Below are 19877 nucleotides of genomic sequence, written 5' to 3' on the forward strand. Positions count from 1 at the left end.
TGCTGTCGTCCTGCTCCCACGTGGCTTTGCTCATGAAAAAAAGATGATTGGCTCATCCTCTCGCTGTATGAGAGTCCCAGCTTGTAACAGAGCTGCCCCTTCTATGGCTCTGCATTAAACCAGTCTTCTTTCTTCCTTCACATGCTACGCTTGACCAAGGGACAGGTGAGGCCCTCTCTTCCACTGGCAGAAATGATCTGTGCTTGGAGAGCCCCCCATCTGTACTCACTGGGTTCCTTTCCCCTTGCAGGGATTTTGCTTTCGTGGCCAGTGACAAGGATACGTGTATGCTGAAGTGCCATGTCTTCCACTGCAACGTGCCTGCTAAGGCCATTGCCAAGGCCCTGCATGAAATGTGTTCCAAGGTATCCGTCCTTACCAGGGCTTTTTTTCAGCTGGAACGCGGGGGAACGGAGTTCCGGAACCTCTTGAAAATGGTCACATGGCTGGTGGACCCGCCCCCTGATCTCCAGACAGAGGGGAGTTGAGATTGCCCTCTGCGAGGGCAATCTCAACTCCCCTCTGTCTGGAGATCAGGGGGCGGGGCCACCAGCCATGTGACCATTTTCTCCAAGGGCAACCCACTGAATTCCACCACCTTTTTTCCCAGAACCCCCCCCCCTGCTCCTTACTCATTTGGGCACCCACGTGCATGTGGGGAAGAAGAGCACTTCGCTCTGGCTCCAGGACTTATTTCAGCCTTGCTCTGCAGCATCAGGAATTTGCTTTCGTTTTGTGGCGGGGATGGCCGATGCAGTTACTTGCTGATAGGCCTGAAAAAAATCTCTTAGTTCTTCACACCTCTGAAAAAAGGGATCTTGTCAGAGTGGGACGGCCACCCTTGTTTCGGATGGAGCAAGGCTGCAAAGAAAGCTGCAATTAACACGCACGCTTCCTTGGGAGGAGGTCTTATTTGGGACTCTTCTGAGTAAAGAGGCAGAGGCTCAGGCAGCACATTGCTTCCTTCATCCAGAACACTTGTTAAAGCAAGGATGCTTCCTGTTGGCAGCCTGTTTTCTGACCATATTCTTGGGACATCAGATATGTGCTGGTGCTCTCTGCCGTGAATGCGACACTTCCTGGGTTAGTCCCATCACCCCCAATTTAGATGGGCAGTTCCCAGTGAGAAATTCCAACCTGTAATGGTTTTTCTTTATGTTATAGATTATGGCTGAGCGGGCAGCAGCAAGTAACAGCCTTACTCGATCTCTCACACTGGAGCCCGTCACACCAGATGACCTTCCTCTGCAAGGTACCCGGTTCTACAGTCCCAAAAATCTCTCTGTATTTTCCCAACTACAGCAGACGTGGGGAGATTTTTCCTGGGCCTTAGTCCAAAGAACTGCCTTGCTTATCCTAACCTGAAAAACTTTGCATTATGTGAAAAATCAGCTATTGCAAGACCACATTTATTAATATGTTGTCTTGGGAGCATTGTTAAGTGTGAAGTGCTGTCTCTTGCTCCTGGCAGTTGACATCATGGATGCCGTGAGAGAGTCTGTCCAGAAATATGAAGCTTTGTATATCGGCAGCTTACCAGTGTCCAAAGCTAAGGGTAGGTAATTCTTATTGAATTCTGCAGCCCACGATCATACTGTGCTCCCACAAATGAGGTTATTACAAGCGTTGGCTCTTCGCAATATTGAGAGGAGTTGGTGCTGGGCAAGCAGAGAGAGTTTCTGAAGGGGTCCATTGTTGGAATTCTGCAAGCTTCCTTCCCATTAAGGAAGGGGGTCTCACACTGACACTGTCCGGCACTGACCGGACCTGGACTTACTTGAGTTTAGTAAAGTTTGTGTATCATGCACCATCCAAATGTACCTTGAGAACCATCTTATAGTGGACTACAAGGGTACTTCAAGATGGGTAGCCGTGTTAGTCTGTCTGTAGCCATAGAAAAGAGCACCTATAAGACTAATAAAATTTGTGACAGGGTATGAGCTTTCATGAGTTACAGCTCATGGTATCTGAGGAAGTGAGCTGTGACTCACGGAAGCTCATATCCTGCCACAAATTTTGTTAGTCTTATAGGTGCTGCTGAGCTCTTGCTCTTTTCTACTCTTACAAGGATACTAGCCTTTCCATCTTAGTCAGTCACTTCACGGTGGAAGGTCTTCTGGGCCTGTTCAGTTGAGCAGCGCTGTCAGCCTCAAGCTGCCCTTTGGAGGGTATCAGCAGTGCTCAGCTGCTACCCAAAGGCAGTGGTGGTCATTTTTCATCTGAGTGAGGAACAAATCCATGTCTTCCTCCAGTTCAGCAATCAGAACACTGCGGAGGCAGCACAAGGGCCAGGGCTTTTTTTCAGCTGGAACACAGTGGAATGGAGTTCCGGCACCTCTTGAAAATGGTCACATGGCCGGTGGCCCCGCCCCCTGATCTCCAGACAGAGGGGAGTTTAGACTGCCCTCCGCGCCGCTCAGCGGCGCGGAGGGCAATCTAAACTCCCCTCTGTCTGGAGATCAGGGGGCGGGGCCACCGGCCATGTGACCATTTTCACTGAGGGCGATTTAAACTTTAAAAAACTCCCCCCTTGTTCCAGCTGACCCAAAGTGACATCACTGTCCGGTACCAGGGGCACCACCTCCTGCCAAGAGTTTCCCCCTGTGCTTGCAACCCACTGAGTTCCACCACCTCTTTCCCCAGAAAAAATCCCTGACAAGGGCTAATGCCCTAGAGATCTTCAGTGCTATGATTTCCTTATAAAAATGGGTGCAGAGCCAACAGGCTCCCTTGTATTGGCCCTTCAGCATCTGGGAGTGATCATGAATTCCAACAGGAACCCATGAGAGGAGTTCTCCCTGCAGTTGGACCCTGTCTTGGAATCCAGAACGTGGTCTGGTGAAAATCTCCGGCTCACACCCTTCTTTCTTGAATCTTCTTCTCAGGGATGGATGTGCTCAATACTGCCATCGAGGACTTGATGGACAGGCGTGGCCATGAGCAGTGGATTCCATCTGTCATCAGTGTTTCGGATTCAGTGATGCAGGCGGAGCAGACTGAGGTAAGGTCATGGCAGCCGTTTCCCCCCTCTGACGGAACCCATCTCTCTGGTCCAATATACTGGATGTGTCATGGTTTAGTTATTTTGCCTAACCTTCATTTTAGACCTACAAACTCTATAATTGAAGACTATAAACTCTAGCCAATTTCCTGTTCCCTCAATCATTTCTGAACTCTGTGTATGCTCAAAGGGCAGATATAGCTCTAGTCGGAAAACATTTGATCATCTAAACCTGCTGCTATAGTGCATGGCTATTAGGGCTGCCTCATTTTATTCTGGTGAATTACAGACCGTCATGTTGTAACTGGAGTGTAAACGTGATAGGTAGATGATTGTAGTAGGGTCCATGCAAAGAAAAGCATTTTTGAGTCCAGATTTCAGTGGGGAAAAGCGAAGCAGGTGCACAGTTTTAGCTGCGTTGCATATTCAGTCTTCTACTTCCTCAGGCAGTACTTTGAGGTCCAATTGATTTCAATGATTTCACTTGCATCAGTCCGTAGAATTGCTTCACTTTGGCTGGATCATGTCCCTTGTTTTATTTAATTTCTTTAATACAGATTTGGAAAACAAGCCACCAGCACTCATGGTTGTTCAAGCCTCTTATTAGCTACACAATACATACCATTCCCAGATTGGGATGGCAAACACAGCTTTGCTTTTTTAAAAATTCACATGTACTTTTGAAACTAAAAACTGAATTAAATTTTATCTGGCATATAATTCTCTAATAACAGAAAATGCAGCTAAATCCTGCCCGTAAGTTTTTATTATTAAAAGGAAAGCTACTGCAATGTGAATCATTCAGAAAAATTATGCAAATTGTCAATGCTACCTAGTCTCCAGAGTAACTACTCTGAAGCAAGAGTTATACCGCCAGTTATTAATGTTAGCAATCACAAGGGAACTGAACTGGGGCAGGGAGATCTGACCAGCCTTGATTTGGAAATTATGATTGTACTTCCTGGAGATTTCCTTACCTTACTTCTGTATTCTAGGTGTGCTTTGCATGTCACTTTCCATATATTTTAAATGGAAAAGCGGCACATAATTGATAAAATAAATAATCCCCATCTGCCCATCCCAAAGCAAAAGGTGAAGAGGACATCTTGCTCAGAGAAACTACAGTTTCCATTGAAAACCATGTCTAGCCTTTTTATTTAGTAATAGGGATAGAAAAGAGGGCAGCTAACATTTTACTCAACCGCTCAGTGAGGTAACATTAAAAAATGAAGGAAAGTACAGGAAGCAAAACAGGAGGGGATCCGAAGAAGTGCCGGGATAACAATTTATTTTCAAAAAATGCTGTTGGGTTTATGCATAACTCTGATTGTAACTTTTTAATATTACAGGGAGAAGCTCTGTTTAACAGGATGCCTTTTTAAATGAACACATTGTTTCAAAGCATTTCTGTGCAAATACACAGAGTAATGCTGTGAAGATCCTTGTGTTGTGGTGGCAACTGTTGCTGAAGCAACTTTTTAAAAATCTGCAGTTGGATCCCCAACAGCCGTTCAGAAAGCCCTGATGGACAGAAGTCCCACCTGGCCCGGCCCAGTTTTTAAAAACATTTGGCGGGCGCTAGGAACGGTGACAGTGGGCACTGCGGCACCCATGGCTGTAGCACTGGGATCTCTGCCTTAGGAGATTCTTCAGGGAAGGATTTTAACCTGAAACCTGTTGAGTGGGCCACAGCATTTAAGAAATTGTTTCCTAGCAGCTCATGAGATTTCCTTCTTCATTGTTTTAGTAAAAAGCAAACATTTTCTGTTTTCCATTGCCTTCCCATTATATAACTTTGGCTACAAAATTCAAAATATCCTCCGTATTGTAGTGAGAGATCTACCTATAACAGTTAATCAAGTTCTGAGAAACCTTAATCCCGTAAAGTGCACTTAAACCCACTTAGTTTTCCCTTGGCTTAGGGTGTATCAGATTTGCTAATGAATTTCACGTATTTAATTTCCATTATCATCAGGGATAATCTTAAATCTTCTAAGGAAAGTGAAACCCTCCCTTGCTGGTTTCATTAACTCCACAATTAAGTTTTGGTTTGTTTCAGTTCATCTGTCTTACTTAACTGTTTCATTTTGACAGTGTAAGATAACTGAGCTGGCCTCAAGTCAGACTTGACCAGGGCTGTCAGAATGGTTAAGGTTTCCACATGATACTGAAATTCAATTTGAGATGGATGTTGCCAAGAGTGATTACTTAAAAAGAAGATGGAAGTGAAATACGGAAGGTGCTTGGGACGCCTTTGTTATCTTACTTGACTGGATTTCTTTTGTGTTCCTTTGAGGCCGAGGATGAAGATGATGCCTGTCTTTGGGAATGCCAGGTTCGCTATGTGACTTTTATCGGGATTGGGAAAGACGCCCACACATTTGGTCTCATCACTGACATGGGACGGCAACGTTTCCAGTGCACGGCATTTTGGTGTGAGCCGGATGCAGGCATGATCTCGGAAGGAGTTCAGGCTGCATGCATGGTAAATACCTTGATACCAGAGCAGGGCCGTTTCCACACTACTTACCTTCATCCGGAATGCCGCAGAACGTCGTGAAAAAAATGCGGAAGATAGCGTTTTCTCACGCGAGTTTTTGTGCGATGTCGCACAAAACTCGCGCAAGAAAACGCTATCTTCTGCGTTTTTTTCGCAACGTTCTGCGGCATTCTGGATGAAGGTAAGTAGTGTGGAAATGGACCTGGTCAATTCTGAAAAGGATTTAATGAAAGGGTTCATTTCCCAGATCCCCCAGGTTGTCTAACGCAGACATTCTCTGGGGAGGCCTCCGAGTCAGTTTTGAAGCAGTGATGCTGGATCAGTCCCAATCCCCACAGATTACGGCTCAAATCCCTCCACAATTTGCAAAGGCCTAAAGCTGGGATCATGGATCAACAAAGATTCTCCCCGATCTGTATACCAGCCAAGTATAAGAATCCGGGATTTCCGTGCCTTGACTGGTCTTGTGCTCTGTAAAGTAGGAGAGTGCACAAACATTTTATTCACTGTAATTTTCAGTTAATTCAAAGTTTCATTTTCTTTATATGTTCTTGTTAATTTCAGTGGATGTAATTTTCAGGGATAATATCCTGCCCTCATAGGATACTACCAACCACATTTCAGGAAGGTAGGAGAAAGAATCCACCTTTGAGAGGCAATTTAAAAGCAGGACATATTTCTAGCTCTAGCTACCCCCGTACGCATCAACTGCGATGAAATTCTCCAAACTGTATCCCTCACCCAAAAGAGCCTGCTTGCCAAATTTTAGGCAGATAGGAAAAAGTGTTCTTGTGCCATTAAACTCTTCACTTGCATTGCACAGCGAAGCATTTGGCAACCGCAGAAGTCCAATGAAGTACATGAATCTGCCTTATTCCCCGCCAGCCCTTGACAGTGCTATTGTAAGTAGATCTGCACCCTGACAATGGTCTTAGAAGGGTGTAACTCTAAGCAGAATGGCACCATCTATCAAGATCCGTACTGTTTACTCCAACTGTCAGTGGCTCTCGAGGGTCTTGCACATCACCTGTCACCTGATCCTTTCAATTTGAGATGCCAAGATTGCACCTTGCATGCAAAGCAGATGTCCCCCATGCTGAACAGCCACGGCCCTTCCTTGATAGTCAGAAAGGCAGAGCAGGCGTTTGGAAAAAGAAGGTGAAAGCAGCATAGCAGAATGGCAGAGAGATTTGCATTCGGAAACTCCAAAAAAGCAAGCCGCGTTACATAGCCCAGGAAGCAGGCAACCTTACAAAGCAGGAAGAGCAGGTATTTGCATCGGCAAAAGGAAATGGTGGGGCTGCCTTACTTATACTTATATACAGGGCTTTTTTTCAGCAGGAACGTGGGGGAACGGAGTTCCAGAACCTCTTGAAAATGGTCACATGGCTGGTGGCCCCGCCCCCTGATCTCCAGACAGAGGGGAGTTGAGATTGCCCTCTGTGTCAGTGGCATGGAGGGCAATCTCAACTCCCCTCTGTCTGGAGATCAGGGGGTGGGGCCACCAGCCATGTGACTATTTTCTCCGAGGGCAACCCACTAAGTTCCACCACCACTTTTCCCAGAAAAAAGCCCTATATAGAACCTATATAGAACCCAGGAAAAAAGCCCTATATAGAACCCAAAAGGCCACTGAGACAGCACAGTAATTTGACAGACATGCTGTGCACCGAAACAGAAGAGCATAATTGTTTCAGTGGTGAGATCATTGTACTTCTGCTGGTTATGCTTACATTATCTGCAGTCAAATAGTAAGATGTAGGATACTGAACATTAATACATTTTTGTGATTGTGATATTAACAATATTAAAGAATGGAGCATGTTCAATTTTGGCTCCAGAGGAGTTAGACAAAACAAGAGGGGGAGTTCCACTTCCAATACAAGGATACACAGAAAGAAAAGAAGTGGAAGAAGCACAATCGTAATCACAAAATACAATTATATTCCACAAAATTACAATTGCAAACTCCACAAACGTGCAGAATCACAATTCTTCCGCCACAATAGGTAAATGTGATACAAAAAATTCCAGCCGTAATTCATATAGGCAATAGGCTATATAGAGGAGTTAGCCGTATTAGTCTGTAGCCACAAAATAGTAAGGAATCCAGTAGCACCTTTAAGACTAACCAACTTTATTGTATCATAAGCTTTCGAGAACCACAGCTCTCTTTGTCAGACTCTTTACTATTCAGTTTGGGTTGTTTTTAAAAAAATTAAATGTCCAAATGTACAGCCCTACTGCAAATTTACAATGATCTACTGATTTGTTTCTTTGGAAGGTCCAGTATCAGAAATGCTTAGTAGCCTCTTCATCTCGAATGAGACTGAAAAGCGGCTCCCGTTCCATCCTGAAGATGAAAAGGACAGTGTCAGTAGACTCACCAGGGTGCCCATTTCCTGCCATGGGGCACTCCCTGCAGAAAAACGGCAATGGAACCGCTACCCGCAAGAGGGGGGTCTTCTCTTTCTTTGAAGCATTCCGCCAGAAACATTTCATGCTACACACCCCTTAAGATGAAAGACGTGGCACGGAGGAGACAGCAGGCCCCAGAGGGCAAACAGCAGCAGCCTTCTTGCTGATCCCTCAGCTCCAGATGTAAATAGCATAATTCTATCTATTGGTTCTTCAGTGAAGCTAAAAGACCCAGCCAACCCAAGCAGGAAGATTACCCCTCCTCCCCTAGAGAGGGTCCTGGTTCATTCAGGACACGCTGTGCATCACGTTCTAATCCTTTGCTAAGTTGATGCTGTCAGGAGGTGGCAAGGTTGCTTTGGGGGGAATAACAGCAACATAGCATGTGAAGGTGCGAGAATATTCTTTCTTGGCCTATGGAATAGGCAGCACCCAGCGCAACACCACAGGCTCCAAAACTTGCTTCTGCCGCCCAAGGGGTTCTGTGGGGCAGGACGTGACAGGCATGTGAGCTTCTTGATTTTATGCAGTATAAGCTGTGGGCATCTCTCCTCTTCCCTCCCAAGTTGTAGCATGAATGGGTGGTATATTAAACCTGAATGCAGCCCCGAGAGAAGGAAGCAGGCGCCATCACTCCAAGCAGTTAATGCAGAGGTTCCTCCGTGGGAGTTTGAGGAAGCAAATATATATTTGTCAAACATGGATGAAGGGCAGTATTCCCTCTGACAAGTGGCAATCTAATAATCCATGCACTGCGGCAGACACGGCTCCATCCATTTCACCACATTACGCATAGCTGAGAATGGCAAAGGTCTGCCACTGTGCTGCTCTGGCAAAACCGGTGCCAATCTTTCTTTACTTCAAAGCATGTGATGTTAACAAATGCACCTTCCTGATACCAAGAAAACAAGCTGTGCTTGGCTGTGGCACTGTGGTGCATTGGACCATTTTGCTCAGCACACAGGGCTCGATCCCCGCCCAAGCAACCGCAGTGAGCCCCTGAGGGTCTGATGGTGGTGTAAGAGATGATGATGGGCATAGCCTGTGCAGCAGCTGCCAGCCAGGGCAGGGGTGAGCCCGAGCTGTTGCCAGCACTACTGGGGCTCTGCTTGTTTGTAGTGTGGCTGGCTAAGTACAACTTTTAACTCTTCCAGCCTCTCCTTTGTTTACTGGTGCACAGGTAGACGGTGCATTTGGGAGGGCATCGAGGCCAAAAAGGTTGCCAGACCCTGGCTTAACATTACCAGATGGTGCCCCCAGAGAGCCGTAAGTGCTCACTAGCAGAACGTCTGCAAGGATCCGATGTGTGCTCAGCTCCAGCACTCATGGCTGTCCTTATAACACCAGCACACCTAGACTGGTGCTTTGATGGGTGACAAACCATTCAAACAGACCACGACTGTATGGCCCGATGCCGGTGAGCAACTCCAACAAACACATGTGTAAGAGTGACTTACACTTGAGAGTAGTAAGTAGGGGAAATGCAGATTCTCCAGCAGATTTTTTAAAAAGTATACATACTGAGAGCCCGTTTTACTGTTGTCTCTGAAAGCTACTCCTTGGCACCATTTTTTCCGTGTCTAGAATTGGGTAGCTGAGGCGGGTGGAAGGAGGGGGTTTGTTTCCATACACAAGTTTCCTTCTTTCCCATTCTGGGTCTCAATGTAACTCATCTCCTTTTATTTATAATACGATCCCTGGTTACAATAGACTCGAGTCTACCTCAGTAATACTTTATATCTCATAATTTGTGCAAATAAACGACTGTGGAAGAAAGGCGGACTTGTTTTATGTTTGGTCTCCGTTTCCAGGTATTTTTACTGGTGTTGGGCTGAGCTGGTGAGGAAGATATTGCATGAACGAGCCTCTGCTTTAAATGCAGAGGGTCCCAGGTTCACTCTCCAGCAGCAGGTAGCAGGTGATATGAAAGACCTCTGCCGGAGAAACTCTGGCGAGCTGCTGCTTATCTGAGTGGCCCATACTGACCTTGATGGACTGATGGTCCGATTCAGCTGAAGGCTGTTTCGTGTGTGTTCATGTTCATACAATGCCATCAAAGGACAAACCCAAAAGACTAAAGCCTTAAGATGAGGACTGTGGAACTGAAATGCCCCAAGGCAGCCATAAACGATACCTTTTGTGAGCAGGTAGGGACTGCAGCCCAATCTGAAGGCAGATTTACTTGCAAGTAAGTTCCACTAACAAAAATGAGGTTGTACATATTCTGCTGGACTTGGATTGGGAAGACACAAATCCTTCTCAGCTGTGAAGAGGATTTGGGCTATCAGTTTAAACTACTTCACAGAGCTGTTGTTAGCATAAAAGTTGGAGGTGATGTAAACCACCTAAATATGCTCCCATGCAAGGCTGCGCTTAGGCAGTCTTTCAAGTGGAGGCAACACCTGCCATGGCAGGATGTAACTGCAGTAGGACAAGACTGTGCTTATTTAGGAATAAGTGTCAGCAGGCCTTTCTTCCTGGGAAAAGAGGTGGTGGAACTCGGTCGCACTCGGAGAAAATGGTCACATGGCTGGTGGCTCCGCCCCCTGAGCTCCTGACAGAGGGGAGTTGAGATTGCCCTCCGAGGGCAATCACAACTCCCCTCTGTCTGGAGATCAGGGGGCGGGGCCACCAGCCATGTGACCATTTTCAAGAGGTTCCGGAACTCTGTTCCCCCGCGTTCCAGCTGAAAAAAAGCCCGGAGCGTCAGGAAAATTTGGAACGGCACATTAGCATGTGACTGTAATGCAGCATGTAGCCTGCACTACTCCAACACACCTGTGCACACAAACTTTGGTTTATTTAGGGTCACAATTCACTAACATTTACAGGTAGTCTTTAAACAGAATTACATCCTTTGAAGTCTATGGGCTTAGAAGGGTGTAACTCTGTTTAGGATTGCTCCATAAGAAACCTACACAGGACCAAATGATACAATTAAGTTTTTTAAACTCGTACCAGATACACTTTTCCAGCAGCTACAGAGGGGAATGTTGTTTTAAAAGTCAATGGGTAAGGCCTGATTCAGTTTGGGACTGTGGCGTGGAGGGGCTTGCCTTGGGGGTGTTATTTGCCCCATGTTCAGAGCTGCATATGCAGTATGTATTGCATGTTAAAAAACGTATGCAGTTTTGCCTCACAGGGAATCTGACCGCACAAAGAAGACGAGGCTCTGGCAAATTTTCATTGGCTTTACTAGCCACCCCAAAAAGTCGGATGAAACTCTGTTCTCCTTGACGGTGACTTGCCTGCAAAAGTACAGCTAAAGCAAATCAACTAATTACAAGGGCATTTTTATGATTATTTTCTTTGGGCTTAAAATTGATGAGACTCATCCTGGATATTGTTCCATAGCCTTGGTCAGGTGAAGTGGTCTACGAATTAGATTGTAAAATTAACTTGGCATGAGGGGTTTTCTCCTGATTACTTGAAGGGCGCTTATGTATAGGTATAGAAACTGAAATCCACTTATTCTTTTGCACTTTATAAGTAGACATTGTTGGGGTAATGTATTGCTGTGCAATATCTCGTTGTGTCTGGGTCTCCTTGGACTTATTCCTGTTTGGTTTGTGGCTGGTTGTTGGAGATGCAAACAAGGCCCGGCTTGGGGGTTCCGAAGAGCCGCAGAAAGGCCTTTGGGGGCGACGCGCCGGCCTGTTTCCCTCGGAGCTTCGCTTGCTCATTTACACGTTTCCCCGCCAGGCCTCCGCGGAGGCCCATCCCTCGACACCGCCCCTGCCCGGCCTCGCCGGGGCGCCACCCGCAGGGACCGGGCCGGGTGAAGGCGCGCCGCCCGGCGTTCGCCTCAGGAGGGCGGCCCAGGCGCCACGTCACCTCGGGGCTGAGGGCGAGGCCTGCGCGCGGCGGAAAAGCGGCGCGGGCGGCCGTCATGGCGGAGCTCTACGTCAAGCCGGGTAAGGGCCGCGGAGGGCGGGCGGCCGGGCGGGACCCCTGCCGGGCGGCCTAACCGGCTCTCCCCTCTCTCCTCCCCGCAGGGAACCGGCAGCGCGGATGGAACGACCCGCCCCAGTTCTCGTACGGGCTGCAGCAGCAACAGGCCGCGGCGGCTCCGCAGGGCGGCGGCGGAGCCAAGCGGGGGCCGCTCACGCGACGGGCGGCCGCGGCGGGAGAAGGACGGCCGCCACCGCCACCGCCTCACGGGCCAGGTCCGGGCTGGGGGGCAGCAGTTTCCCCCGGGGCGAAAACGGAGCCTGGCCCGGGGGAGAGGGGAGAGGAGGGCCTCTCGGTGGGGCCTGGAGATCTCCCGGAATTACAGCCGGTCTCCAGGCTGCAGAAATCAGCCGCCTTCGAGAAAAGGATAACTTGGGAGGGAGGGTGGTGGACTCTGCGGGATTTCATCCAGGAAACCCCGCCCCGGAGGTGGCAGCCCTCCGTCCCCTTGTGGTGCTTCCCCGACCCGTCCGTGGTTGCCACGGTGAAGTAAATGGGGAGGGGGGCTACAACTTCTGGACCGAGTCCATAGGCGGGGGGAGGGTCCTCACGTTTCCTGAGATTTGGGATGGAGGGTCCTTGGTCCCACACCAGTTATGGTTAAGAGCGGCAGGACTCTGCTCTGGAGGGCCGGGTTTGATTCCCCCCTCCTCCGCTTGAAGCCAGCTGGGGGCCTTGGGTCAGTCACAGCTCTCTCAGAACTCTCTCAGCCCCACCCGCCTCACAGGGTGATTGTTGTGGGGATAATAATAACGTACTTTGTAAACTGCGTTAAGTTGTCCTGAAGGAGAGAGATAAACAGGGCTTTTTTTTCTGGAGAAAGAGGTGGTGGAACTCAGTGGTAGAACTCAGGATCGCACAATGATGTCACTTTGGGTCGGCTGGAACAAGGGGTGAGTTTTTTAAAGTTTAAATTGCCTCGGCAAAAATGGTCACATGACTGGTGGCCCCGCCCCCTGATCTTAGGGCAATCCAAACTCCCTCTGTCTGGAGATCAGGGGGCGGGGCCGCCAGCCATGTGACCATTTTCAAGAGGTGCCGGAACTCCGTTTCACCACGTTCCCGCTGAAAAAAAGCCCTGGATATAAATCAAATGTTGTTATTGTTATGCCACAGTGTCCATCCACCAAAGCAGCCATTTCCTTCAGGGCAACAGATTTCTGGCCTGGAGAGCAGTTGTGATTTTGGACGATTGCAAGACCCCACCTGGAGATTGGCAACACAAGGTGTGAGTGTGCTTTGCCACTTCAGCAACGCACGGAGGTGCTGTCACCAGTTCTAATAATAATAATGATGATGATGATGATGATGATACCTAATTCATATACCGCCCTTCAGGACAACTTAATGCTACACCCAGAGCAGTTTAGAACGTGTAAACTGCTTCAAGTGATTAAAGGAGGGGGGAGTATAAAATTTTTCTGAATAAATATGCTGTTGAGCTTCGCAGAGCTTCCTGTGCCATCTTGCCTTGTTCTTCCTTCTGGCCTTTTGACCCAGCTACAAGGGAGTTCTGACCCACTGCAGGGTCCCCATCTACCATTTGAGAGCCATCAAAGTAATGGATTTTGCTTCTTAGGGGCAGGTGTTCACTGTATAAGTAAACTTTGCACGCCCAGTTTTATTCTGAGGCCAGATTTTGGATTTTTTTTCACTCACCTTGGAAATAAGCAGTCTTGGATACACTCTGGATGATAGCCTTCTCGCCTTCTGTTTTTAGTACCTGTTCCACCTACGCCACCAGCATTTCCCCCCAAGTGTGCAGGGTTGCCCCGTTCTACTTCGCCGGACCCTTCTTTGAGGACAAATGCCCTTGAGGTTGAAGAGGAGTGTGGTGTGGAGGATGTTATGTCCCCCTTGAATGAGGCTTTGGACAACTGCAGGAAATCTGTGCAGGTAAGAGGAGTTCCAGGCCCTTTCAGAACTTCTCTGTTTTCCTTTGGACTGGAGGGAGTTCTTTAGTCTCAGCATTAGCACCTGTTGCTAGTTCCACTGCTTCAAATAGACTGCTTGGGTAGTGAGATGACTCCAATCTTGTCGAGCTTCTACAGGCCACCACAAAAGCGTTGCTATGGGGGCCTCTTAACCTTTCTGTATATATCTTATTTTAAAACAGAATTTCAATTAAATGAAATTTAGGAAGATTTCAGTTTCTGCAGGGGGCCAAGAAAGCTTTCTGATAGTATACAAACATTGCTTGCAAGCATTTATCCAGTGGAAGTAAATTATGGCAGGTGGTCTTACTTAGTTTGGAGCTCTGATAGGGATTCTCTTAAGCCTATAGACAATAGATTTTTTTACGCATAAGAGAAGATGTTCTAGATGTGGCAAGTGCTAGGATGGGGTGGGTTTCCCTGGCTGAGCCTGGGAGAGTAAATCCTCCGTTCTCCTCTTCCAACTCTTTATTATGCTCCTCATACTGTGGGTCCCTCTCCGACTTCCTGTCTGCTAATGGTGAGATGGTAGTTGGGGTGTTGAATTTTGAGCAAATGCTTGCCTGTAATGACAAGAAAAGGAGCCAAGGTCCAAGCGGCAGTGACTGCCCAGACTTTGTGGCAGTTTGACTTGTACTCCTACCCACCAGTCCCAACTTCTTTATCCTCCCATCTCCTTTAGTACACCCATGAAGGTGGTCGGAGAACTGAGGTAGGGTAAGGGTGAAGGATAGAGAGCCTCAAGAGAAAAAGAGTAAAAAGTCCAATAGCACCTTTAAGACTAACCAACTTCACTGTAGCATAAGCTTTCGAGAGCCACAGCTCTCTTCGTCAGATGCATTGATACATCTGATGGCAGATACTATGGCCATCAGATGCAAAGGTGCTAGTGGACTTTTTACTATTTTGCTACTACAGACTAACTCAGCTAACTCCTCTGGATCTAAGAGAAAAAGAGGGGCAGTGAGAGGACAAAAATCTGAAATGTAATACAGGAAGGAGTAGAAACAAAGGTGTGTGAATGAGATGAAGAAAGATAAGCAGGAGTGAAAAACTTTTTGCAGAAAAGTAAAAGCTCAGGAAAATTTTCAGTTAATCTCTGCTTTCTTCTAATCTCCATGCATCATTATTTTGATTGCATTTCATATCCTATCAGTTTCCAAGTAGAATTAACTGTACTTGTTTCAGTGTAGCATACCACATAAATGAATGTGGATTTCCTTGGTGTGGAATATGTTTTTCTTGACTAGGAGTAACAGTTTTGAGTATTGTATACAAGTAGGACTCATTTAATACTGATAAATCAGCTATTGTGGCATAATGGCTGCAGTGGAGATTGTGCAAGACCGTAACAGTAACTCAGTTTGGACTTCATGCAACTGTAAGTAGTATAACTAGGGTTAGATGACATCTGGGTTGACGGAACCATGGTTTGTCATTAACTGTGGCAAATGAAAACCAGATACTATGGACTTGCATACTTAGATTGTGCACTGCTGACTATAGCTTGGTGAGAGGGCAGTAGCTTATGCTGGCCTCTTCAGATATTGCTATGCCTCTGGAATTTACATCTTGGAGATGTGAAGCTGAATGCTCAGAGAATAAAAAAAATTTAGATGGCAGGAATGCTGAGGATGGGAAATGTGTGCCACAGGATGCTGGGGCCAATTACAAAATGATGGGAAATTGCAAACCAAATGTTGCCTAAGATGGTGGTGTTTCTTGTTGGGTGCTTTCTGCAGACACAAACATGATTCTTCTGAAGCACCTCCTTCTCCATTATGGAAGAAAGCCAGGTTTGGCTGTTTTGGGGAAGAGATGCTTTGCTGAAAAAGCAAAGACCCTACATAACCCCTTGGTGAGCACCACAGTGGGGAGCATTCCTTTAAACCATTGTGTCTGTTGTATACTTGAAGCCCATTTGTATATTTAGTGTGATGTCTAAAGGAACCACTGAGATCTTACTTTCCTTCTTCTAAAAAGAGAAACAAGATGACACTCTTGCTGTGGTAAGCAGGACAAACAGTCTACAGGAAAGCAGCTTGCCAGAGAGAATTGTGCTTCTGTTTTCAGAAACAGGTTTGTGATGATATCAGCAAGCGCTTGATAATGCTGCAGCAGATGTGGGCACAAGGGAAACTCTCCGCTCCTGTGAGAAGGGGAATGAGGATTCTAACAGAAGGTGAGCAGTGCCACCAGGATTTGTCACAGCATCCCTGACTCTTGAGTTGTATCCTCGGAGCGCTTTTCATGTTACGGAATTAGAAAACCAGACGCTTTTTGTAATGGAATGGTCACACCATGTGTGAATTGCAGATATCTGCATTTCTCACCCCAACATGTTTCCTGTGGGAGTGCAGGGGACAGGGAAAAACTCTCTCACTGCCTTTAAGTTCTGAGGTGCTCTTTTGTTTCTTTCAGAGCTCAAGTGTCAGCACTGGGATGCAGCTGACGAGATCCATCGCTCACTGATGGTGGACCATATCAATGAAGTCAGCCAATGGATGGTAGGAGTCAAAAGACTTATTGCAGAAACAAGGAAATTACCCACAGCGGATCTGGCCTTGGAGGAGCAAGAGATTGGAACCTGGCTGGAGCCGGAACACCAATGAGATTAAGTTGAGCCCAGGGACTCCGCCAGCAGTATAATCCTGGGCCTCGTCTTGGAAGCAGCCTGGACCAGTTCCTTTGTAGCAGAGAAGCTGCTATCTCCTGAGTCACGTGTTCTTTACTGCTGGCCTGTCTGGTCAGTTGGTAAGGAAAAGAACTCCAAGCGCTTTCTAGTAGAGGTAAAAAAAATGACTAGTCCAACTAAGTCTGTGCTGCTTCCTTTTAGCAAGTACTTCAGAACTACCCTGCCCTCATACATTCTACATTCCTCACACAGGTCTTTTGTTATGGGTTCACTGGGCAGTGTGTTCCCATCCACTTTATGTTTTCAAGCGGTAGAGTCTACCAAAAAAGGGAGGTGTAAACATTTCGAAATTTAAGTAAAATGTTTTATGCCTTCATTAAGGAAAAGCCTTGGTTTCTATTGTTTCACAAACTCATGATTTAGATTTTTTAAAAATTGCACTGCTGCTAGAGATGCTGCTAGAAAAAAATACCTCCCCTTTACGGTTTTTTCAATTAAAAAAGTGGAAATTGACATTGAAAAGATCCAGTACCTGGAGTATTGTGTGCAGTTCTGGAGGCCTCACTTGATGTGGACAAATTGGAACGGGCACAGAGGAGAGGAACCAGGATGCTCAGGGGCCTAGAGACCAAGCCCTACGAGAAAAGTCTGAGGGACCTGGGAATGTTCAGTTTGGAGAAGAGGTTGAGGGCAGACATGATTGCTCTCTTTAAGTGACTCGAAACAAAGGGTTTATACTACAGCAGGGAAGGTACTGGCTGGACATTAGGAAAAACTTCATGTTAAGAGTAATCCAGCAGTGGAATCGGCTGCCTAGGGATATGGTAGGTTCCCCTTCATTGGCAGTCTTCAAGGAGCAGCTGGACAAATATTTGTCAGGGATGCACTGGGCAGGGGTTTGGACTACATGGTCTGTAAGGCCGTTCCAACTGTGATTCCAGTGCATTGTTTTAAAAAAAGAACAAGGTTGTAGTCAGACTAAATTTTTAAATGGCAGAATGGAACTTTCCCTCCTCCTAATACAACCAACTGATCTCCACAAACTGCTGTTCCTGGAGGATGGGGGGCCCTGACAACTGTAATGAGGGGGATCTGCAGGAGTAAAGGGGAATCAGCAAAAATTGCCAATTTCTTCTGGATCCAACCCAAGGTTTTCACTCCATGTGTGGTTTGCAAATCTACAGGATTAGATGATGACTCTTGTGTATAAATATTGTACAAATGTTAATGATACATTTATTGCTTACATGGGACTTGTATCCGCAATTACTGTGCGACACGTGTAATACATTACTGAATAGTTCAGTTGCTTCAGTGTTATTGTACCACTTTATGTTGCTAAAGTAGTAAGTTTAGGCTTGGCAAGAAAACATTGCATATATATATCTAAAAAAAGGATCTCCCCATGACTTCAAGTTGGCCAGTATTTTACATCTAAGCTGCAGCTGCTTTGCACTCCTCCCTATTCTTTCAGCCTGCCCTCCTCCTGTGATCTCTCCCCAGTGCCTGCTGATGGGATATAACACTTTTGAGTTGCTGTGTTGCTTTTTCATTCGTAAAAATGAGGTGTCATTAACCCTGAGGGGGAATTATCATCACGTGCAACCAGCCTGAGTCAGCAAAAGTGTGAACTGCTAGTGATCTGGGATACAATACCATGGGGCTAAGATCCCCTGGATCTGTTCTGCTAGCAGTGGTGTTTTCCTTTTACCCAGGCTGCTTTTCCCTTGGACAGGAGCCTTTGGAAATGCTTCCTGGTGCAAAAACATTGATATGGGAAGTTAATATCTTCTGTGTTTGGATAGATTTTTTTCTTGTAATAGATTCTTGATACCAGTTTGGAAAGTGTCCTATGCAAAAGAGTAGGGCTACTAGAGGTCTGAGACCCGTAACAGGACAGGGGTGAGGTGGGCAAATGATACGTCCCTAACACACTTGCACTAGCTGACTCGCATAAATAATCCTGGTGCCTGGAAACAGATGGCCAAAGATAAATTCCTATCACCCATCCACACTTCCGTTGTAGCAAGAGAGAGAGACCCACCATTGCTATCAGAGGATAGATGAGTCAAGGTGGAGGATTCTAATCTGATTAAGCCACAAGTGGCGTGAACAGCATTGGCCATGGAGGGAAAACTGATGTGCATGAGCTTTATATTCTGAGCTGGTCTTGTTTTTGTTGTTTAGCTAACAGACTCAAGGGGTGTTGATGAGCAAGCTCTGCTTTGTATAACAAATGCCATTCAGAATATGCAGAAGTTCTTAGGAGTGAATGTTTGCTGTCCGCTGTTCTAAAAGAGGAGCTCGGTCTTGGGTAATGCTGCTTGGGAATCAGCATGAGAAAATCCAATCCATTTGCACTGAAAGCTTAACGGGTGCAAAGCATACCCTGGGTGTGGAGAATGGGAGTGGGATCCAAAGGCAAACATTACATTACATTTTGTAAAACGAGGCTGATTCTAGCATGCTCTGGTTTTAGACCAACTGGATCCAAGATCAATTGGCTAAACAGGGAAGAGTGGAAGGGAAGATGAGAACTCTGGAGCAGCTTCAGTGGCTGACAAACTGTTCTTAATCTCTAGAATGATAGAAGTATCAGTATCTCTCACACGCAAAGACTGATGAATGAATGTAGTTGCACCAATAAATGTTAAGAACAGCAACCTATCCTAATGAGGCTTTCACTGATTCTTTACATAGTCCTTGAAATTAATCTCCAGCTGTGAATGTAAGGATGACCTCATTTTCCTTCTGCTCTTAGCATTTTAGGGGGACCTACATGTTCCATTTGGTTTAATCATGGTTTTTCATTTTGCTAAGAGGTGCCATGGTCCCCTTCTTCCCAGAAGGCTAAGGGTACCAGATACCAGCTCTGAGCTGTACTTCTGTTTCCTGCCATCTATGCTTATCTTCAAGGGATCAATCTCATCATAAGGATGCCCTCCCATCTTCCAAGCTAGGATGCCAATGTTAATAAATGAAAAAAGTGCAATAAAATTCCACTTTGTTTTGGCTACTGAAGTACTTTTTAAAAAGGCACTAACATGATAAAAACTAATTGTGTTTTGCCACAGTGATCAGAATTTAGCTCTGAAATAAGCAAGATACTCTCAGGATGCTTGAGTTTTGGCTCTAAATGTACCTGATGGCGGATACAGAAACAACCTCAGGTTTTTTGAATAGTGGTTAGCTAGCTAGAATGGTGACCTGCCCTTCAGCCTTATTTCAATCTGTCTGTTTCTAGGGGGTACCCAAACAAGTTAATTGTGGTAGAAATGGCATTTAGAGGGAAATTTCTCAGATTCTGAACATATTAAATATATTAAGTGTATCTATTCAAAGGAATGATCTTGTAATTCTCAGAAATGAGAACTACCACAGTGCACTACCATTAAGTAACAATCTGTTGTATTTCGTCTTAAGATTGCCACACACAAC

General features: G+C 46.2%; 2 protein-coding genes across 2 annotated transcripts in view; both read left to right on the top strand.

The window, feature by feature from the left end:
- Nucleotides 1-9675, top strand: part of APBB3 (amyloid beta precursor protein binding family B member 3) — a 31801-nt gene extending 22126 nt beyond the window's left edge. The window contains exons 7-13 of the mRNA XM_054984856.1: nucleotides 160-165; nucleotides 251-365; nucleotides 1165-1252; nucleotides 1472-1555; nucleotides 2886-3001; nucleotides 5298-5486; nucleotides 7786-9675. Coding sequence (XP_054840831.1) covers nucleotides 160-165; nucleotides 251-365; nucleotides 1165-1252; nucleotides 1472-1555; nucleotides 2886-3001; nucleotides 5298-5486; nucleotides 7786-8019 — 832 coding nt within the window. The 3' untranslated portion in view covers nucleotides 8020-9675. The remainder of the gene's footprint in view (nucleotides 1-159; nucleotides 166-250; nucleotides 366-1164; nucleotides 1253-1471; nucleotides 1556-2885; nucleotides 3002-5297; nucleotides 5487-7785) is intronic.
- A 2048-nt stretch (nucleotides 9676-11723) lies between these two features.
- SRA1 (steroid receptor RNA activator 1) lies at nucleotides 11724-17744 on the top strand. The gene is made up of 5 exons (XM_054985035.1): nucleotides 11724-11833; nucleotides 11915-12085; nucleotides 13591-13766; nucleotides 15878-15986; nucleotides 16226-17744. Exons 1-5 carry the CDS (start codon nucleotides 11809-11811, stop codon nucleotides 16414-16416), a joined length of 672 nt encoding a protein of 223 aa, XP_054841010.1. The 5' UTR covers nucleotides 11724-11808; the 3' UTR covers nucleotides 16417-17744.
- Nucleotides 17745-19877: the final 2133 nt, after the last annotated feature.

This window comes from Eublepharis macularius, chromosome 7 (assembly GCF_028583425.1).
Source record: "Eublepharis macularius isolate TG4126 chromosome 7, MPM_Emac_v1.0, whole genome shotgun sequence".
NCBI classification, from domain to species: Eukaryota; Metazoa; Chordata; class Lepidosauria; order Squamata; family Eublepharidae; genus Eublepharis; species Eublepharis macularius.

Bases quoted from the DNA above. Each gene is read 5' to 3' on its own strand.
- SRA1 (XM_054985035.1), top strand. From the start codon at position 11,809: ATGGCGGAGCTCTACGTCAAGCCGG. The intron at 12,086-13,590 runs GTCCGGGCTGGG...TTCTGTTTTTAG, and splicing joins GCCACCGCCTCACGGGCCAG to TACCTGTTCCACCTACGCCA. The intron at 13,767-15,877 runs GTAAGAGGAGTT...TTCTGTTTTCAG, and splicing joins ACTGCAGGAAATCTGTGCAG to AAACAGGTTTGTGATGATAT.